Below are 17,276 nucleotides of genomic sequence, written 5' to 3' on the forward strand. Positions count from 1 at the left end.
AGACTGCTTTGTAACTCATGCTGGGTGATCCTGGGAAGCTCACAGGCAGTGGCTGACCTTGGCATGTACCTTGAGAAGGGAAGCCCCAGAGCCAGTGCACCCAGTAGACAGCTACAGACCATGCTGAAGCATTACCCAACCACCTTCACAAGTGACATACTCAAAAGTGAAGTTGATGGCTATCTGAATTCCACTGAAGTGAATTCTGCAACATGGAGTTGGCCCCTGCACAGCAAATATTTCATGGTGGTCACAGGCAGTCTTGGCAGGGGCCAGCCCTCACAGCCGATTGGCCAGGGGGTAAATCCCACCCATTAACATCCCAACAGCAATTAAGGCTTAACTACAACAAGAAGGTGTACACAATCCAAACAGGTGTACACCTGGAGCACCCAGCTTATGTGACTTGGGAGGCTGCACTACTGGGACCTATATAAAACCTACTACATAAAGCCATTCTACTAAGACTGGGATATGTAGCAAGCTTACCTAATAGTAGAAACAAACACAAGGAGGCTGCCAAAATGAGGATACAAGGAAACATGTCCCAAATGAAAGAATAGAACAAAACTCCAGAAAGAGAACTAAACAAAATGGAGACAATCAATCTACCAGATACAGAGTTCAAAACACTGGTTATAAGGATACTCAATGAAATTAAAGGAAGAGTAGAAGAATTTGGTGAGAACTTCAACAAGAAGATAGGAAGCATAAAAATAGAGATAGGAAACATAAGAAAGAACCAGTCAGAAACGAAGAATACATTACAGGGAATCAACAGTAGAATGATGGAGCAGAGGATCAAATCAGCAAATTGGAAAGTAAGAAAAACAAAAACACCCCAATCAGAATAGCAAAAAGAAAAAAGAATCCAGTAAATGAAGACAGTGTAAGGAGCCTCTAAGATAACTTCAAGAATACCAATAGTCACATCATGAGAGTACAGAAAAAGAAGAGAGCAAGTAATTAAAAACCTAGCCCTGGCTGGGTGGCTAAGTTAGTTGGAGTGTTGTTCCATATACCAAAAGGGTTATGGGTTTGATTCCCAGTCAGGAAAATACCTTGGTTGTGGTTTTGGTCCCAGGTCAGGACATGTATGAGAGGCAACTGATTGATATTTTTCTCTCACAGTGATACTCCTTCCTTCCCTCCTTTATTCCTTCCTTCCTTCTTTCCTTCCTTCCTTCCTTCTCTCTCTCTCAATGAAAACATTTAAAAAATAAAATAAATGAACAAAGTGGAAACAAACTCATGCATACAGAGAACAAATTGATAGTCACCAAATGGGAAGAGGGTTGGGAGAATCGGTGAAAAAGGTGAAGGAATTAAGAAGTACAAACTTGCACTTATAAAAGTCATAGGGATAGGGAATATGATCAATAATATTGTTAATAACTATGTATGGTGTCATAGGGGTAATAAACGTATTGGGGTGGTCATTTCATAAGTTACATAAATGTCTACTTGGTATGTTGTACACCTGAAAATAATACTGTGTCTCACTGAAATTGAAAAGTAATAATTTTTTTAAATCTTAAAATAGCGTATTTTATCATACTGCCTACCGACCAATAATCGCTCAAATTTTTCAGTTATTGTTATTGCTGATTGCTATTGTTGCTGCTTCATAGCTAATAACGAGTGAAGAGTAACAGAAACTACTTCAAAAAGGCTTAAGACAGTAGTAAAACTAGAAAACAGAAACCCACATAAATTGTAGTAGTGCCAGGAATCCCCAAGTCATATCTGCTGGCCATACACCGATCTCCGAGAAGGCGCCCCAGATTTCACTAAGTTTCAAACAGCCCTTCTGGATTTCTCAGTCGCCGGCGCCCGCAGCGGAAGCCAAGGCCACTTCCTGCTACATCCGCCCCGCCCCGCCAGGTGGCGCAAGCGCCGTGAGCGTGATTGCGCGCCAATTTCGGGCGTTGGGTGACACACCCTGTTTCCGGCGTCTGGTTGAGATTCCACAGGCCTGGCGCCTAATCATGATGTAAGCTCCGGTTGCCTGGCTGACTCGGAAGTGGGAATTCTTCGGCCAGTGAAGCTGTCGTGTGTCGTCGCTGCTGGCCCTTCAGGCTCTGGTAAGAGAGGAAATAGCTGAAGGGGAGGGGATCGTGGAGTCCGCGGTGGGGTTCTTCTCTTCTAATCGAATGCCAGTTCAGGCCTCTGCACTCTTACCTCCTCCAAATTCCTTGTCCTGTGCTTTCCTGACCACTGACCCTCTCCTTCATGAACTTCGATCCTGTCTGATTTGGGAACCCGTGAGGAATCCCATCTCTGGAGTCTATACCACTCTTTGCCATTCCTCTTCTGGAAAAGGCCCGAAATCTGGCCTTGAATTATATGTGACTTCCTTTCTCTAGAACGTGCACCTGGTGGGTGGGTCTCCCTCCTTGCCGCCAAGCCCTTATGGAACCCGGAGAGATAAAAATATTAAGAGTGGACAACAGATAGCCGGATGCCAGAGAAGATAATATTAAACAGGAGTCGCAGTACACAAACCAGTTGAAAACATATGGCAAGGTGTTGACATTTCATAGGTGATCACTTCACCGCTCAAAACTCACCTGGCACTCTGCTTTATGCTTCCTCCGCAATTAGAAGAGGCTTATATTTGAGGAGTCTTCTCCTTGGAATCAGTTTTTCACTCCCAGAGCAAGAATGTATTTAGTCTCGCTGCCCTGAACTGAGATGAAATGGGACCCAAGAAAAAATACTGTCTGCTTTTTGACTGATTATATCCTAGCTTGCTGATGTGTTGGAAGGATCTATTGCCACATAGAGGGGCCTGAAAGGATTGTTCGATGGAACATACAGCAATGAAAACATTTTTTGAATTCTTTTTTTTGTTTGTTTGATATATATATCACTCATCAAGACAGAGACCTTATGGATTATGATTTAATAGAGCTTGATTTTGACAATCCCAGTTTTACAAAGTACTTCACAAGTATTTGTTTAAAAGCAATACCAAGTCTGATGTTAAAACATTTGTGTGCTCTCCTCTTTAAGAGTTGATAACAGATTAACAGTACTGTTTGTAAACTAAAGATTGAATCGGGATTGTGACAGTATTTTGTAGGTGGGGATAGACAGCTATTACAGATGCAGGCCCTTGTAGTGAGTATATCAGAGTGGAACAGTTTTAAGGAGAACATTAAAAAAAAAAGAAACCCATAAGCTCTAAAGATTAGTGGTGTACTATCACAAAGGCTAATAATAGGATAGTTCTGTATCTTTGTATGGCAGTGAAAATAGCAGACTATAAATTACCAGTGACATTGAATTTAAAACCAAAAAATATCAAGGTCCCATTTTATCCAACCTTTCTTTCGGAATGGGTGGTGTCTAGGTACTCGTTTACATTTGTGAGGCCATTGAACAAATCTAGACGGAGATCTCCACAAAGGTTCTCATCAAGTGATTAGTCTTCACTTTTCCTATAAAACTTTTCTGTAAGTGGTTACATAGTGTTAGCCCTTTCTCCAGGAAAATAGTTTGTGCACAGTTTTGAAGTCCATATGAAAAAGATGAGGTTAGTAAGATAGGCAAAAACCTTTTTGTTTTTCAAAAAGACTCACAGCAGAAATGGCAACAGATTTACTTCCATTCTCTATTCTATACCTGCTGAGATTCCATAGAGACATGTGTCTGGCTTGACTTTCCACCTTCAATCCAAGACAAATAGTAAAACCTTTACCCTGAAGTAGGTTCGTGGTGCTGCTATTGATTATGAGGTCAGGATTAATTACACATAAGACTGAATCATTCAATAAATACTTACTTGGGATTTTGTGATTATGACATATATAATGCCAGACACAGGAGAAGTAATCAAATATGAACCTGTATTCCAGTTGCTTATAGTCTAGCACAGAAGAAGATCTGCATTAAGGAATACAATGTAGAAAGTTATAAATTCTATTAAAAATATAGGTAAAATGTAATGGGAAGCTAGCTTCATATGTGCCAGTAAAGTTTTCAGAAAAGGAGAAGATAATGCTGTTTATCCTTCCTTTCTCTTGAAAGTCTTAAGAGCCTGTCTGTCATATGTTCTATATTACTTTATAGTTGGCCCTTGAACAACATGAGTTTAAACTTTGCTAGTCTGTTTAAATACAAATTTTTTTCCAATACATACTTAGAGTACTGTAAATGTATTTCCTCTTTTTTATTATTTTCTTAATATTTTTTCTCTAGCTTTCTTTATTATAGTGTATAATACATATCACATACAAAATACGTGTTAATTGACTGCTTATGTCATTTGTATGGCTTCTGGTCAGCAGTAGACTATTTGTCAAGTTTTGGCGTAGTCAAAAGTTATAAGTCGATTTTCCACTGCATAGTGGATTGGTGCCCCCACCCCATGTCTTTCAAGTGTCAACTGTACTTCTTTCTGTGTAGATGGTACAGGTGATGCATCTCCTTTGTTCTAAAATGAACTCTTTTGAGTTGTGTTTTTAAAAACCAATTCAAACTTGCTTACACGATATAAGGAAATCTATTGGCTTTTATAACTGAAAAAACTTTCCGTCTCTCACTTATGTTTTCCTGTATGTTGGCTTAGTTTTAGGCTAAGCCATTTCTAGATGGTGGAAAGATGACAACTCCATGTTTATGTCTTAACCAGCGTAGCAACTTAAGCAGTTTTTCCTTTTCAGTACATTCAGCCAGAGGCCTGAAGCTGATGTTTAATGAATCTGATAGGCTTTGCTAAGGTCTTGTGCCTGAATCAGTCACTTGGGCCAGAGAGTGCTGTATTCTTTTTGGCCAGGCCAAATTCATATACTCATTCCTGACGCTAGTGGGTGAGGTCATCTCCTTTTAAATATGTGGACTAAGAAGGGATGGATCCACATAATATAGGTAATTATGTTGAAGAAGGAGGATAGTGTTTTCGAGACAGAAAATAACAAGAGCTCACTATGCTTTTTGCATTCCTCTGGACATCAAAGTACTTTAGAATAGAAGTAGGGTAGTAGTCAGGTAACAATGAGACTATTATTGTCCTCTATAAAATTAAGGTTAATAATTAAGTTTATGCAGTGATTAAATGGGGGGAAAGTCCACTCCAAGATTGTTAATTTAACACTAAATATGCTAATTTTTTGCATTATTAAGCTCAACTAAACTATGTATAACAAAAAATAAAACACAGCAACAAATAACAGTTCAATTCCTTGAAGCAGTAAAGCCTAGCACCGTGCTGAGAGAAGACTAGACTATCTGCCTAAGTCATTACAGCTAATTAGTCATCAGCTCTTATTCAGAAAACATGACAGAGGAACTTGAAGCATCTGGTGGAGATGCCTCAGAATTGTCAAGAAGTTTTATAGTCTCTTTCTCCAAAAAATAAGGGTAACTTTTCCAATTTGCATTAGCTCTTGTTGATATGATTCTGTAAGAAATCTTACCTCTATAAATTAAAGGTAGACCAAATATTCTTTTTTCCTCTTTTCTTATACCTCTGCCCTCACTTCTGCTAAGACCTCTGTTCTTATAGTAGTTCAACATCCTTGTAAGCAGAATATTCATACCCTTTTTCTCTTCACATGCTTTTCTGGGTTGTATTTCTGTGCTGTGCCCTTAAATTTTCAGAAATAGGAGAAAGCTTTTCAAGAAGCTTTGCTCATCCCATTGTGCCTGCATGTCTCCTTAGTACTTGAATTGAGGAAATGTAATCAGAAGAGTGCAAATGCAGGCTCAGTCAGCTCCACTAAATACCTTTAAGGTTATGTCTATTTCATATTACACATTAGGAATTTGTGTTTCTTCAATATTGTAAAAAATCAGATAAACAAAGAACATTAAATATAGAAGTAATCAAAGATTATTAGTTTTTAGTGGAAGAAATATTCATAGTTGTAAGCTTAAGAGTAGAGATAGATTTATATATATGTATATATCCAGGAAGTATTCAGCCATGTAATATGAAAAATAGAGACATTTATTGAAGAAGATACAAGAAACATTGTACATAGGACAATGATGCCTCAGGCCCCTTCAAAGTAGGCACCTTGGGACCTCACACAATTCTCCCAATTGCCATCAGATGCCCCATTGTGTTTTGCTGAATCTCAATGGTCTGAAATCTCTTTCCTTTCAAAGGTGATTTTAGTTGTAGGAAAAGCCAGAACTCTCAGGGCACCAAATTGGGACTATACCTGGGCTGAGTCACCTGGGCGATTTGATGTTTCACCAAAATGCTGGATGAAACATGCTGCACGAGCAAGTGCAATGTCAGATGAAGCTGCCAATCACCAGTTGCTCATAGCTGTGGCCTTCTGAATCATCTGAATAGTTTCCACAGAGCAATGTTCAAGCTTAACACAAAATTTGATGCAGATTTGTTGCTCTACTCACTCAGTCATTCTAAATGCGATGACCACACCATACACATGCTCACTCAGTGGCTTCTGCCACCCCCAATTACTAGTACAGTGAAGTTGTCAAATTGTTCGTGCATGTACATTCCAGCCAGGTTTCATTGATGTCACGCAATCCATCCTTGTTATGTTAACAATGGTTGGACTTTTTCCAGACAGACGTGTGTGTGTGTGGTTTCCCACAACATGCTGCTAATCTAGTTTCTATCCTGATTTGTCAATCCATGTCTGAGATATAGGCTTACATTTGGTTTATATGTAGCTGAGGAATTCCCAGCTCCAATAAATCAAGTCATGGAAGCCTAAGCAAGTACCACCTTATGCTAAATGAGTACTAGTTGAGTTGGCCAGCCTAGAGATTTATGGGAAATCCATAGCTTGGATATTACTTTTAACTGTCATATTGTTACAATTAGTAGGTGAGTCTCCTCTTTTTTTTTTTTCTTCTACTTAATCTATATTTTAAAGGTATAACAAATAGAAACATGTCAACAGATAAATGAACATTTTGTTAGCGTTTTTGTTTTAGCCACCCCCAAAGCAGGCCAACTTGTCCAGTTGGTAGTTTGTAACCATTTTGCCAAAATGTCTTCAATCTTGGAATAGGAATGTTAAAGTCTTACCAAAGCCTTTAAAAACATGATATGTTTGAGAAATGGAAAAGAAAACAACTATGGGTATATTACAACTGTTGTGTTATCTTCCCTTCTGTGTCTAATACCTGTCCTTTTTATAGCCCTTCCTTCCAGGTCTGGATGGAGGACACTTTAAAGTGAAATGACAGACCAGGAGAATAATAACAACATCTCAAGTAACCCCTTTGCTGCTCTTTTTGGCTCTCTGGCTGATGCCAAGCAGTTTGCAGCAATCCAAAAAGAGCAGCTGAAGCAGCAGTCTGGTAAGTGGAGAAGCCAATAGCAGCAGATCAGTTGACCTAGAATGGGTCTTCCCAAATTAAATATTTTCTGGGCCCTTAATTGCAATTGGAATTTAAGTTTGGGGCAGAAGTTGTTTTTGTTTGTTTAGGGCATAAATTGGAATGGGGGATTGTTCATTTTTGTTGTTTATTTTGTTTTGGAGACTTTTCCTCCCTGTCCTCCCTGTGCATAAAAAAAAGACCAGATAACAGGTGGCTCTGTAGTAACAGGGTCGTGACCCCAGACTGTCAAGCTGTTTTATTTTTTTAATTACCTAGAAAAAGATTTAAATAAATCTTTTTAACATAGGAAACTGAAGTTGTTAGGCAGAGGTGCCACAAGCAGGTCACATGCAACTATAGAAAACAGATATGTAAAAGGAAAAATTATAAAAGTTTTTTGGCCTGAGATTTGTTCTCAAGCCCAGATTATAGTCTATCTCAAGTGAAATGCTGCTTCCACTCCACGGAGTGGCCACTATTGTAGCTTACTGCTATTGCAACAGAATTCTGAGAAAATATGATCCTTAGTCTTAGTGTGAAAAAAAAATCAGAATAATATCTCACTGATCAGAAAAATGGTTTTCCTCATCTGGGACCAAAATTAAGAATCAAGCCTAGTTTCCTGTTGCAAGGAGACATATAGACTAAAGGAATTAGGGTGATTTTTCTCAAACTTATTTGTGTTCAGAGGGTATTCACAATATTTCAATTCAGAAATTTTTCCCCATATATTACCTACAAAAAGGACAAGTGTTTTTCTTTTTGAAAATGAGAAATGTTTATATTTTCCCTTTATTTTATTTATTTCAAAAGGGTTCTGACGTGTAGCTGAATTGTGACCTTGCTCTGTTTAGGATTGAATAAAAAGGAGTTAAGGGCAAGACAGATGAGTCATAGACAGGGTGATGGTTGAAGCAAGGGAGAAATAAATATAATGCTGACTTTTTTTTTTTTTTTTTTGTATTTATAACTACTTGCTTCCAGTAATACGAAGAGAGAAACAACAGGCAGTGGTGTCTTTTTTTTTTTTTTTTAAGACTTTATTTATTTATTTTTAGAGAGAAGGGAGGGGAGGAGGAAAGAGAGAAGAGAAACATTGATTGGTTGACTTTCACACACCCCCAACTGGGGACCTGGCCCCGCAATCCAGGACTGTGCTGGCAACCCTTCGGTTTGTGGGACAACGGCCAACACACTGAGCCACACCAGTCAGGGTGGCAGTGTGCCTTAATGCTGTCTTTTTAATGTGATAGAAAGAGGCAGGTCTGTGTCTCAGTCTCTAAAATCTCTTCCAGATTTCTAGGATACTGGCTCAGAATGAGAAACTTTGTATCAGGAGATTGTAGGTAAGGAAAGAGAATGAGGAACAGGAAAAATAAAATGAGAAAATGAAATGTATGAGTGTGTGGTTGAGGGCAATTTTGCTAAATAGGTTCTTAGCTCCTATCATTCTTGGAGTACAGAGAACTTAACTGTATGAGTAGAGTGACAGAACACTTGTCATTCTAACTGTAAACAAACATAAGGCTGGCTAGAGTTGGAAGCATTGTAGGCACCAGGCAATGGGGACAAATCAGGTGCATGCCCTTCTGTTACCATTTTAGCATCTCATCATCTTAGTTTGTTTACATTGAGTTTATTATGCCACTACGTCTAACCTGTTTTCTTTTCCACCAGTAGTTAATACACTGCCAAAACTTTTGGCCCCATATATTGAGCTTCACTTTTATTAAATTCACAACACTGAAGCAGCTCTTCTGAGAGTTTTGCCTGGACTTTCTAAATAACCATTTTGTCAGTAACAAAAAGCATATACAGACCTATCTGTGGCTTTTAGTAAAAATACTACTTTTATACTTATTCACCACAAGTGTCATGCTGAGAGGCAGTCTTTTAAGTTGCTTGATAAAAAAGTAAAGGGATTTAATCAGTAAGAAAGAAAATAACAAATCACAAAGAAAAAAAGTATGAATAAAGAATTTATATAATAATCAAATTATTTTAAAAGTCAGTCTCAGTAGAATTGCTCCTTAAAAATAATTAGATAGTATTTCTGTTTACCTATGACATTTGTGAAGATTTAAATAGGCATTTTCTCATATTGTTACGGCTACATAGGCAAAATTGAACACCCTGAAGCGGTGTATAAAGTTAAGCAAAAGATTTTAATAATGGCCAGGAGTTGGGCAGACCCTGAGCTGGTCTTTAACATGCTCCAACCTACAATGGAGTCTAAACACTGGGTTTTTATACTGGTGCAGTCTCTTTGTTTCTTCTTTGGCGGGAAACAGCCTTAGGAAGAAGGGGCTGGGCTGGACTGCAGGAATGTCTTGGCAGTAACAGGAACAGAAATTCGCAAGGCTATAAGGTTATCTCCGTTGGCAGCATAGCTCTTCAGCCAGGGACGAACTCCCTGCGAAGCAATTTATTTTCAAAGGGCTAGACATTCTGCAAAGCACAACCTTCACAAATGTTATAAACTAGACACAAGTAAATGGAAGGTGATAGAGTCTGAGTTGCTTTTAGCTTGTAAATCTCTAATTGCTATAACACTCCTTCTTACATTCCTTTTTTCAAGGCCTTTTAGCAAGTCCTTGCTACTTCTTACAAAGAACATTTAAAGCCTTTACATACTTACATATTGAAACTTTTTACAGGGAATATTTGGTGCCCCTACAATATATTGTTGGTAAGCATGTAAATTAGAGCACCATTTCTGAGATAATTGGTAGTATATGTTAACTTTTAAGTGTTCAAGTTCTTTAACAGTTCTACTTCTATGAATTTAGCCTACAGAAATACTCATACAAGTACAGAAAAAGAGTAAGTTAATAGTCTCTGCAATACTGTTTAAAATCATGAAAAATTGGTGACAATCCAAATGTTCATCAGTTGAGAAGTAGCTCCATAAATCACAGTATGTACATACTATGCGATACACTGCAGTTGTTGAAAAGAATGAGGTAGACCTGCGAGTGACTTAACAGAGAAGGATGTTGGTGCTGATTGTATTTAAAAAGCAAGTTGAAAAGCAGTATATTCATACAGTATAATCTCATTTTTTATAAAAACTAAAAATCATAGAAATAAACATTAGCACCAGAATAGGAAAAAAATGTGCAAAACTTTGCTAAGTTAAGGGGTTGTCTATAGGGAATGGGTTCAGAGGGGACTATTTATGTTATATTTCCCTGTACAGTTTGGAATTATTAAAACAAATGTGTTCTGGCTGTATCACTTCCTCCTCATTTCTCCAGAAGCTTCATCTTGCTGACCTGGCTGGAAAGGGCTCTCAGGCATCCAGACCCCACCACAAAGGTGTTTCCTGGTCCACAAGAGCAGGTGTTGGAGCCAGGAGCATCCCTCAGGGCCAACTGTGCAGTGGACAATGTCCCTATTAACCAACAGATCCCAGATAAGAGTGACTACAGCTCGGTGGTCAGCCTCAACAACATTAGGAATCTCCAGTGTTCTGAATGCTATTTATTTCTGAGAACATGGCACGTGTTTTGCTACTAAAAATGGAATCAAGGTTACAATGGAAAATGCAAAGTATGTGCAAGCAAATGCTTCTTTTCAGGCTGCAATATTTCAGGAGGTTAAAGTTCAGGAAGAGCTTGTTACTTTTCTAATTAAGCTGTCCTTTTAATCTGCTTTTCTATTTTTGGATCAAATCCTAAGCCACAGAATTTAGCTGCACTTGGAATGTGTTACCAAAGTTATGGTTACCTTGTGATGCTATATCTGGAAGAAAGAGTCATGACAGTCTATAAAATCAGTACTCAAGAGTCAGAGGAAACTGAATTTTGATTTCTGCAACACCAATGTTACTAATAAAATTATTCTGAAGTCAGAGGGACTCCATGAAGCATTTTCCAAATAGGATATGACTAGTGAGATCCTACAGATCACCATCTCTTGACAAGCCTTATTGCAGGTTATCTTCTTTAGGGTATGCAGGAAGCTCCCACCTTAACTATCCCAAAGATTCTTATTTGATGAAATCATTTAATTATAATCAGACCCACGTCAACAGATAAAAGATTTCTTTTTTTTTTTTTTCAGATAAAAGATTTCTTTACTGAAATCCTCTGCAAAACCATTAGTCCTCCTTTGTAAGGTATCTGTCTCTTCAGATAAATAGCCAACGATTCCTCTCATTATCATATATGATTAGAAATGAAGATGGACAAATATGTTTTGTGGAATAGTACCGCTGCCCTGATAAAGAAGTTCCTAAATCTGAATCTTAAGTATGACAATACACTCTGACATTTATATATACATTCACGATAGATCATGTTCTCATTCTCCATGATTTCATATTGGATTTTCTAAAGGGAGGAAACATGGATGAGATAAGAGCAAGATCCCCGTACCCTAAAGTTAGTGTATATTTTGTAAGTAAATGTTTTAATATAGTCACAGATTATCCAGTACTAGACTATCCTATCGTTCTGTCTTTTGAACTCATGGGAATTATTATGAGCCAAGATGAGTAAATTATATATTTTATTCTGTTTAAGTAAGACATTTCAAAAGCTGGAAAATGTAAAGTTTGATGGGGCCATATAGGAAATGTTCTTTTATTTATTTACTGTTAGAAAAAGCAAAGGTGTGTGAGCATTGCTTATTAGTGTGAATTTTGGAGAACATATCTTAAAACAACGATTCTTAAAGTGTTGTGCCTAGACCGACACCATCAGCATCACCTAGAAACTTGTCAGAAACTCTATGAGTGGGCCAACAACCTACAGTTTAAAAAGCAGCCCCTTCACTCCCAGAAATCCTGATATATGCTAAAGTTTGAGAACCACTATGTTCAAGGATACCTTTTTTTAAAATAGCATTGAATTGCATTAAAGTGATTGCTTTTTGTTGTGACTTCTTCATAAACCTTCTGAAGTGTAGACATCACCAAACAAATCTGAAAATTATATGATTTATTTTTAAAGTATTCATTTTGAAGAAATTATGAACAAGGTATAAAACAGTCTTCAGAGTTATAGATTTTCTTCCTGTTCTCAGAACTGTTCAGAGTAGGGAATACTAAAGTAAGTACTTATTAGATACCTTCTATTTCACTGTAAGAGTTTCCCAATCAACTAAGGAATAGAAAGCCAGTTACTAATTGATTTTGCATTTCTTGGGTAATTTGCAATAAAATAATTTTGCAGCATGTAGATATTTAATAAAATGTAATACTAAAAAATAAAAGTAAATGAAAAGTGTTCCCTAAAATCAGGAAAAGGCCATATAATTAAAATAAGTAAAGGCATATTGATCTATTAGGTAATTTTTTGTTCACTAGGATTCTGTAGGGAAAATCATATTGCTAATTTTGACAATGTGCAGTACAATTAATTATGAGTAGAAAGAAAAAAACTTTTTTTTAACCTTTGATTTGTAAATGTGGTAGGACAAGATATTGCCTAGTCGCAAGATATTGCCTAATACAACTCAATAGCAAAAAACAAAAACAAAAACAAAAATTGTATTAAAAAATAGGCAGAGGATCTGAGTAGTACAGATGACCTACAGGTACCTGGAAAAGGCAATCAATGTCACTAATCAGCAGGAAACTGCAAATTAAAACCACAATGTGATATCACCTCACACCTGCTAGAATGGCTATTATCAAAAAGAAAAGAAACAAGTATTGGTGGAGATGTGACGAAAAAGGAACTCTTTTGCTCTGTTGGTGCGAATGCAGATTAGTACAGCCACTATAGAAAACAGTATGGAGACTTCAGGTCAAGATGGTGGCATAGACAGACATGGCTCACCTCTTCTCACAACCACATCAAAATTAAACTAAAATATAGAACACCTATCAGCCAGAACCATTAGAAATCGAGTTGAATGGAAGTCACACAACTATGGAATTAAAGAAACCACATCCATTGAGATGGGTAGGGGGCCACAGACACTGAATAGGATGGTCCCACATGCACGTGTGGTAAATAAAAATTCGGAAGGAGTATCCAAGAGCGAGGAGTCCCAGCCCCACACCAGGGTCCCCAGACCAGGGTTCCAGTGCCAGGAAGATAAGTTCCCACAACTTCTGGCTACACAAACCAGCAGGGATTTAGTCCATGGAAGAAACTTCTGGAGCCCCAAGCAGTTCCTCCTAAAGAACCCACATGTGAACTCACCATCTCAGATTCACTCCCTCTGAGCTCAAGTACTGGGATAGCAGCTTGAAAGGCACCAGTGGCATACAGGGAGAAACTGAAGTGTCTGGCATCAAGCCAAGCAGAGGCCATTGTCTCTCTTCTGAAACCTCCCCCTACAGAGCTGACAAGCTGGTGCCACATCTGAGACTCAATCCACCTGGCTGACACTGTTTGCCCCTCCTTAGAGATCCCTGAGAGACTCTGCCCCACCTAACTCACAGACCCACCCAATCTGTTTTTCCATGTGAATGGCTGGGCTTGGCTCATGCTACACAATTTCCTAAATCCTCTCAAACAAGCAATAGCTGGCCTCAGTGAACCCCAGGCCCTGCACTAGTTTCAGCGAGCCTAGATTCACAGCTTGGCTTAGCCTGGGAATCTCCAAGCCCAGCAACAGTAGCAGCCACCTCAGATTGCTTTATAGCTCAGGCAGGGTCTCCTAGGAAAAACACAGGTCGGGGAAACCACCCATTTCCACCTGGGAATCCCAGGGCCAGCATACCAGTGGCCAGCTACAGACCACATCAGAGCAGCATCATCCAGCCCCTGCACAGCTGATCCTCCACGGAGGGCAGAGGTTGGTGGTAAGTGGTCACAGCTGCTTATTGCATCTGACTGGCCTGATAAATCCCTCCCATTGATCTGCCAACAGCAACCAAGTTTCAACTAGAAGAGGAGGGTATACTCAGCCCACACAAAAGGTGTACCTTGAGTACCCAGCTTGGGTAATAGGGGAGACTATGCCACTGGAACCTACAGGACATCTACTACATTAGGCCACACTACCAAGACATGGAATCAAAGAAGCTCTACCTAACACATAGAAACAAACAGGGAGGCTACCAAAATGAGGAGACAAAGAAACATGGCCCAAATGAAAGGACAGATCAAAGCTCCAGAAAAAGAGCTAAAGAAAATGGAGATAAGCAATCTATCAGATGCAGAGTTCAAAAGACTGAGTATAAGGATGTTCAAGGAACTCAAAAGCATAAAAAGGATCCAGCCAGAAAGGAAAGATACACTAATTTAAATAAAGAACAAGTTACAGGGAAACAACAGTTGAATGGACAAAGCTGAGAACAAATCAATGATTTGGAACAAAGGGAAGCAAAAAAGTACCAATCAGAGTAACAAGAAGAAAAAAGAATCAAAAAAAAAAAAAAAAGAAAGTATAAGCTTCCTCTGGGACAACTTCAAGAGGTCCAATATTCGCATCATAGGGGTGCCAGAAGGAAAAGAGAGAGCAAGAAATTGAAATACTATTTGAAAAAATAATGAAAGAAAACTTCCCTCATTTGGTGGGAAAGAAAAATAGACATTCAAATTTAGTAAGCACAGAGAGTTCCAAACAAGATGCATGCAAAGAGGCCTACTCCAAGGCACATCATAATTAAAATGCCAAATGTTAAAGAGAGAATCTTAAAAGCAGAAGAGAAAAGCAGTGAGTTACCTACAGGGGAGTTCCCATAAGACTGTCAGCTGATTTCTCAAACAAAACTTTGCAAGCTAGAAGGGGCTAGCAAGAAATATTCAGTCATAAAATGCAGTTACTTAAGCCAAGATTGCTCTACCCAGCAAAGTATCATTTAGAATGGAAGGGCAGATAAAGAGCTTCCCAGACAAGAAAAATAAGGCGTTCATTATCACCAAACCTTATTATATGAAGTGTTAAAGGGACTTAATTTAAGAAAAAGGAGATCAAAACTGTGAAAAATAAAATGGTAAGAAATACATATCTATTAACAATGGAATCTAAAAAACAAACTAAGCAAACAATAAGAGCAGACAGAATCATAGATACAGAGAGCATTTTGATGGTTGCCACATAGGAGGGAGGTGTGGGAGAGTGGATAAAGAGGTGAGAGATTAAGAAGTATAAATAGGTATTTACATAGTAGTCATGGGGATGTAAAGTACAGACTAGGAAATGGAGTAGCCAGAGAACTTATATGCATGACACATGGACATGAACAATGGTGGGGGGATTGCCTGAGGGAGTGGGGGAGGTGCTAGGTGAAAGATGGCAAAGGTGAAAAAATCAGGACAACTGTAATAGCATAATCAAAAAATATAAAAGAAAAAACAGTACGGAGATACCTCAAAAAAATAAAAATAGAATTATCATACAACCCAACAATTCCCCTCTGGGTATTTATCCAAAGAAAACAGAAACACTAACTCAGAAAGATACATGCACCCTCATGTTCATTGCAATGTTATTTTCAAACATCAAGATATGGAAACAACCTAAGTGTCCTTCAACAGAAGTACAGATAAAGAAAATGTGATATGTACATACAATGGAATATTATTCAGCCATAAACAAAAAAGAAAATCTTGTCATTTGTAACAACATGTAGGGACCTTGAGGGTATTATGTTAAGTGAAATAAGTCAGACAAATATTTTGTGATCTCATTTATATGTGAAATTTTTAAAAGCCCTGGCCAGGTAGCCCGGTTAGATAGAGCATTGTCCAAATATGCCAATGTTGTGAGTTCGATCCCTGGTCAGGGCACATACAAGAAGCAACCAATTAATGCATAAATAATTGGAACAACAAATCAATGTTTCTCTCCCTCCCTTCTTTCTCCCTCCTCTCTAAAATCAATAGATAAAAATATTTTTAAAGGAAAAAAAGAGCTCATAGATACAGAGAACAGGTGTGGGTTGGGGTGAGTGTAATGGGTGAAAGGAGATCAAAATTATGAACTTTCAGTTTTAAAATAAATCCATGGAGATGTAATTGTATAGCGTGGTGACTATAGTTAATAATACTATTCCATATTTGAAAGTTGCTAATAGAGTAGATCTTAAAAGTTCTCATCATAAGGAAAAAAATTGCAACTGTGTATGGTAACATGTTAACTAGACTTAGTTTGGTGATCATTTTGCAATATATACAGATATCCACACTTACATTATAAACCTGAAACTAAATAATGTTATATCTTAATATTTTTAATGTTGCCTGATTTGAGATGTTCACTAATTAGCTGATTAACTTGTTTCACATGCAAAATTATTCTCCTCTTGGTTTCATTTATTATTTTTGGTAGTATCCATGATTCTCTTAAAAGAGAGGAGTGTAACTGTTAATGGCTTACATTTTTTGGCAGATGAACTCCCAGCTAGCCCGGATGACTCAGATAATAGTGTGTCAGAGAGCCTGGATGAATTTGATTATTCTGTGGCTGAGATTAGCCACTCATTCCGTTCACAGCAGGAAATATGTGAGCAACTCAACGTCAATCACATGATCCAAAGGATCTTCCTCATTACTCTGGACAATAGTGAGTTACAGACTTGCAGCCGGTCTGTTTATTACTCTGCCCTTCCTGCTTTGGCTAGGGACTTGCTCTTAGAAATCTGTTGTATCTAATGGTTAAGCAGACCCACTGTACTCCCTGGAACACAGGGCTTATATTTCAGTGAAGCTTCGATATAACCTAAAATCAGTAGTTAGACACAGCTGGAACTTTCATTCCCATTTTGATACTGACTGGGCTATATAGCTATTTGCCTTTACTACCTTAAAGAGGAAATGGGAATGAATCCATTTTCTTCTCAGGGGTGACCTAAACATTTATACGGAAGCTCCAACAGGTATGAGACAGTATTTTCCCTCTGTGCCTTATCTGTTGTTAAACCCAACGTAAGTGCTAATGGCTGGGATTTACTCTTTAAATGTCATGATGTTAGGTTTATAACAAGCCCATACTCTTTTAACTGGGGGGAGGGCGGGGGATTTAAATCTTTAGACACTGCTTTATAAGTCAAGATCATTCTG

At 38.2% G+C, this 17,276-nt stretch overlaps 1 protein-coding gene and 1 pseudogene across 2 annotated transcripts in view; both read left to right on the forward strand.

Moving 5' to 3' along the window:
- The first annotated feature begins 1,949 nt into the window (after positions 1-1,949).
- The window catches only part of UBE4A (ubiquitination factor E4A), a 45,563-nt gene continuing 30,236 nt past the window's right edge, over positions 1,950-17,276 (forward strand). The window contains exons 1-3 of one of the 2 annotated variants that reach the window (XM_090266028.1): positions 1,950-2,084; positions 7,129-7,290; positions 16,606-16,779. In XM_090266028.1, coding sequence (XP_090122154.1) covers positions 7,170-7,290; positions 16,606-16,779 — 295 coding nt within the window. In that variant the 5' untranslated portion in view covers positions 1,950-2,084; positions 7,129-7,169. The remainder of the gene's footprint in view (positions 2,085-7,128; positions 7,291-16,605; positions 16,780-17,276) is intronic. The other variant, XM_090266029.1, reaches the window with a different exon arrangement.
- LOC150019018 (cell cycle checkpoint protein RAD1 pseudogene) lies at positions 10,091-12,201 on the forward strand (annotated as a pseudogene).

The sequence above is a fragment of the Furipterus horrens genome, unplaced genomic scaffold (genome assembly GCF_987537825.1).
Source record: "Furipterus horrens unplaced genomic scaffold, mFurHor1.1.pri manual_scaffold_2, whole genome shotgun sequence".
Lineage (NCBI taxonomy): Eukaryota > Metazoa > Chordata > Mammalia > Chiroptera > Furipteridae > Furipterus > Furipterus horrens.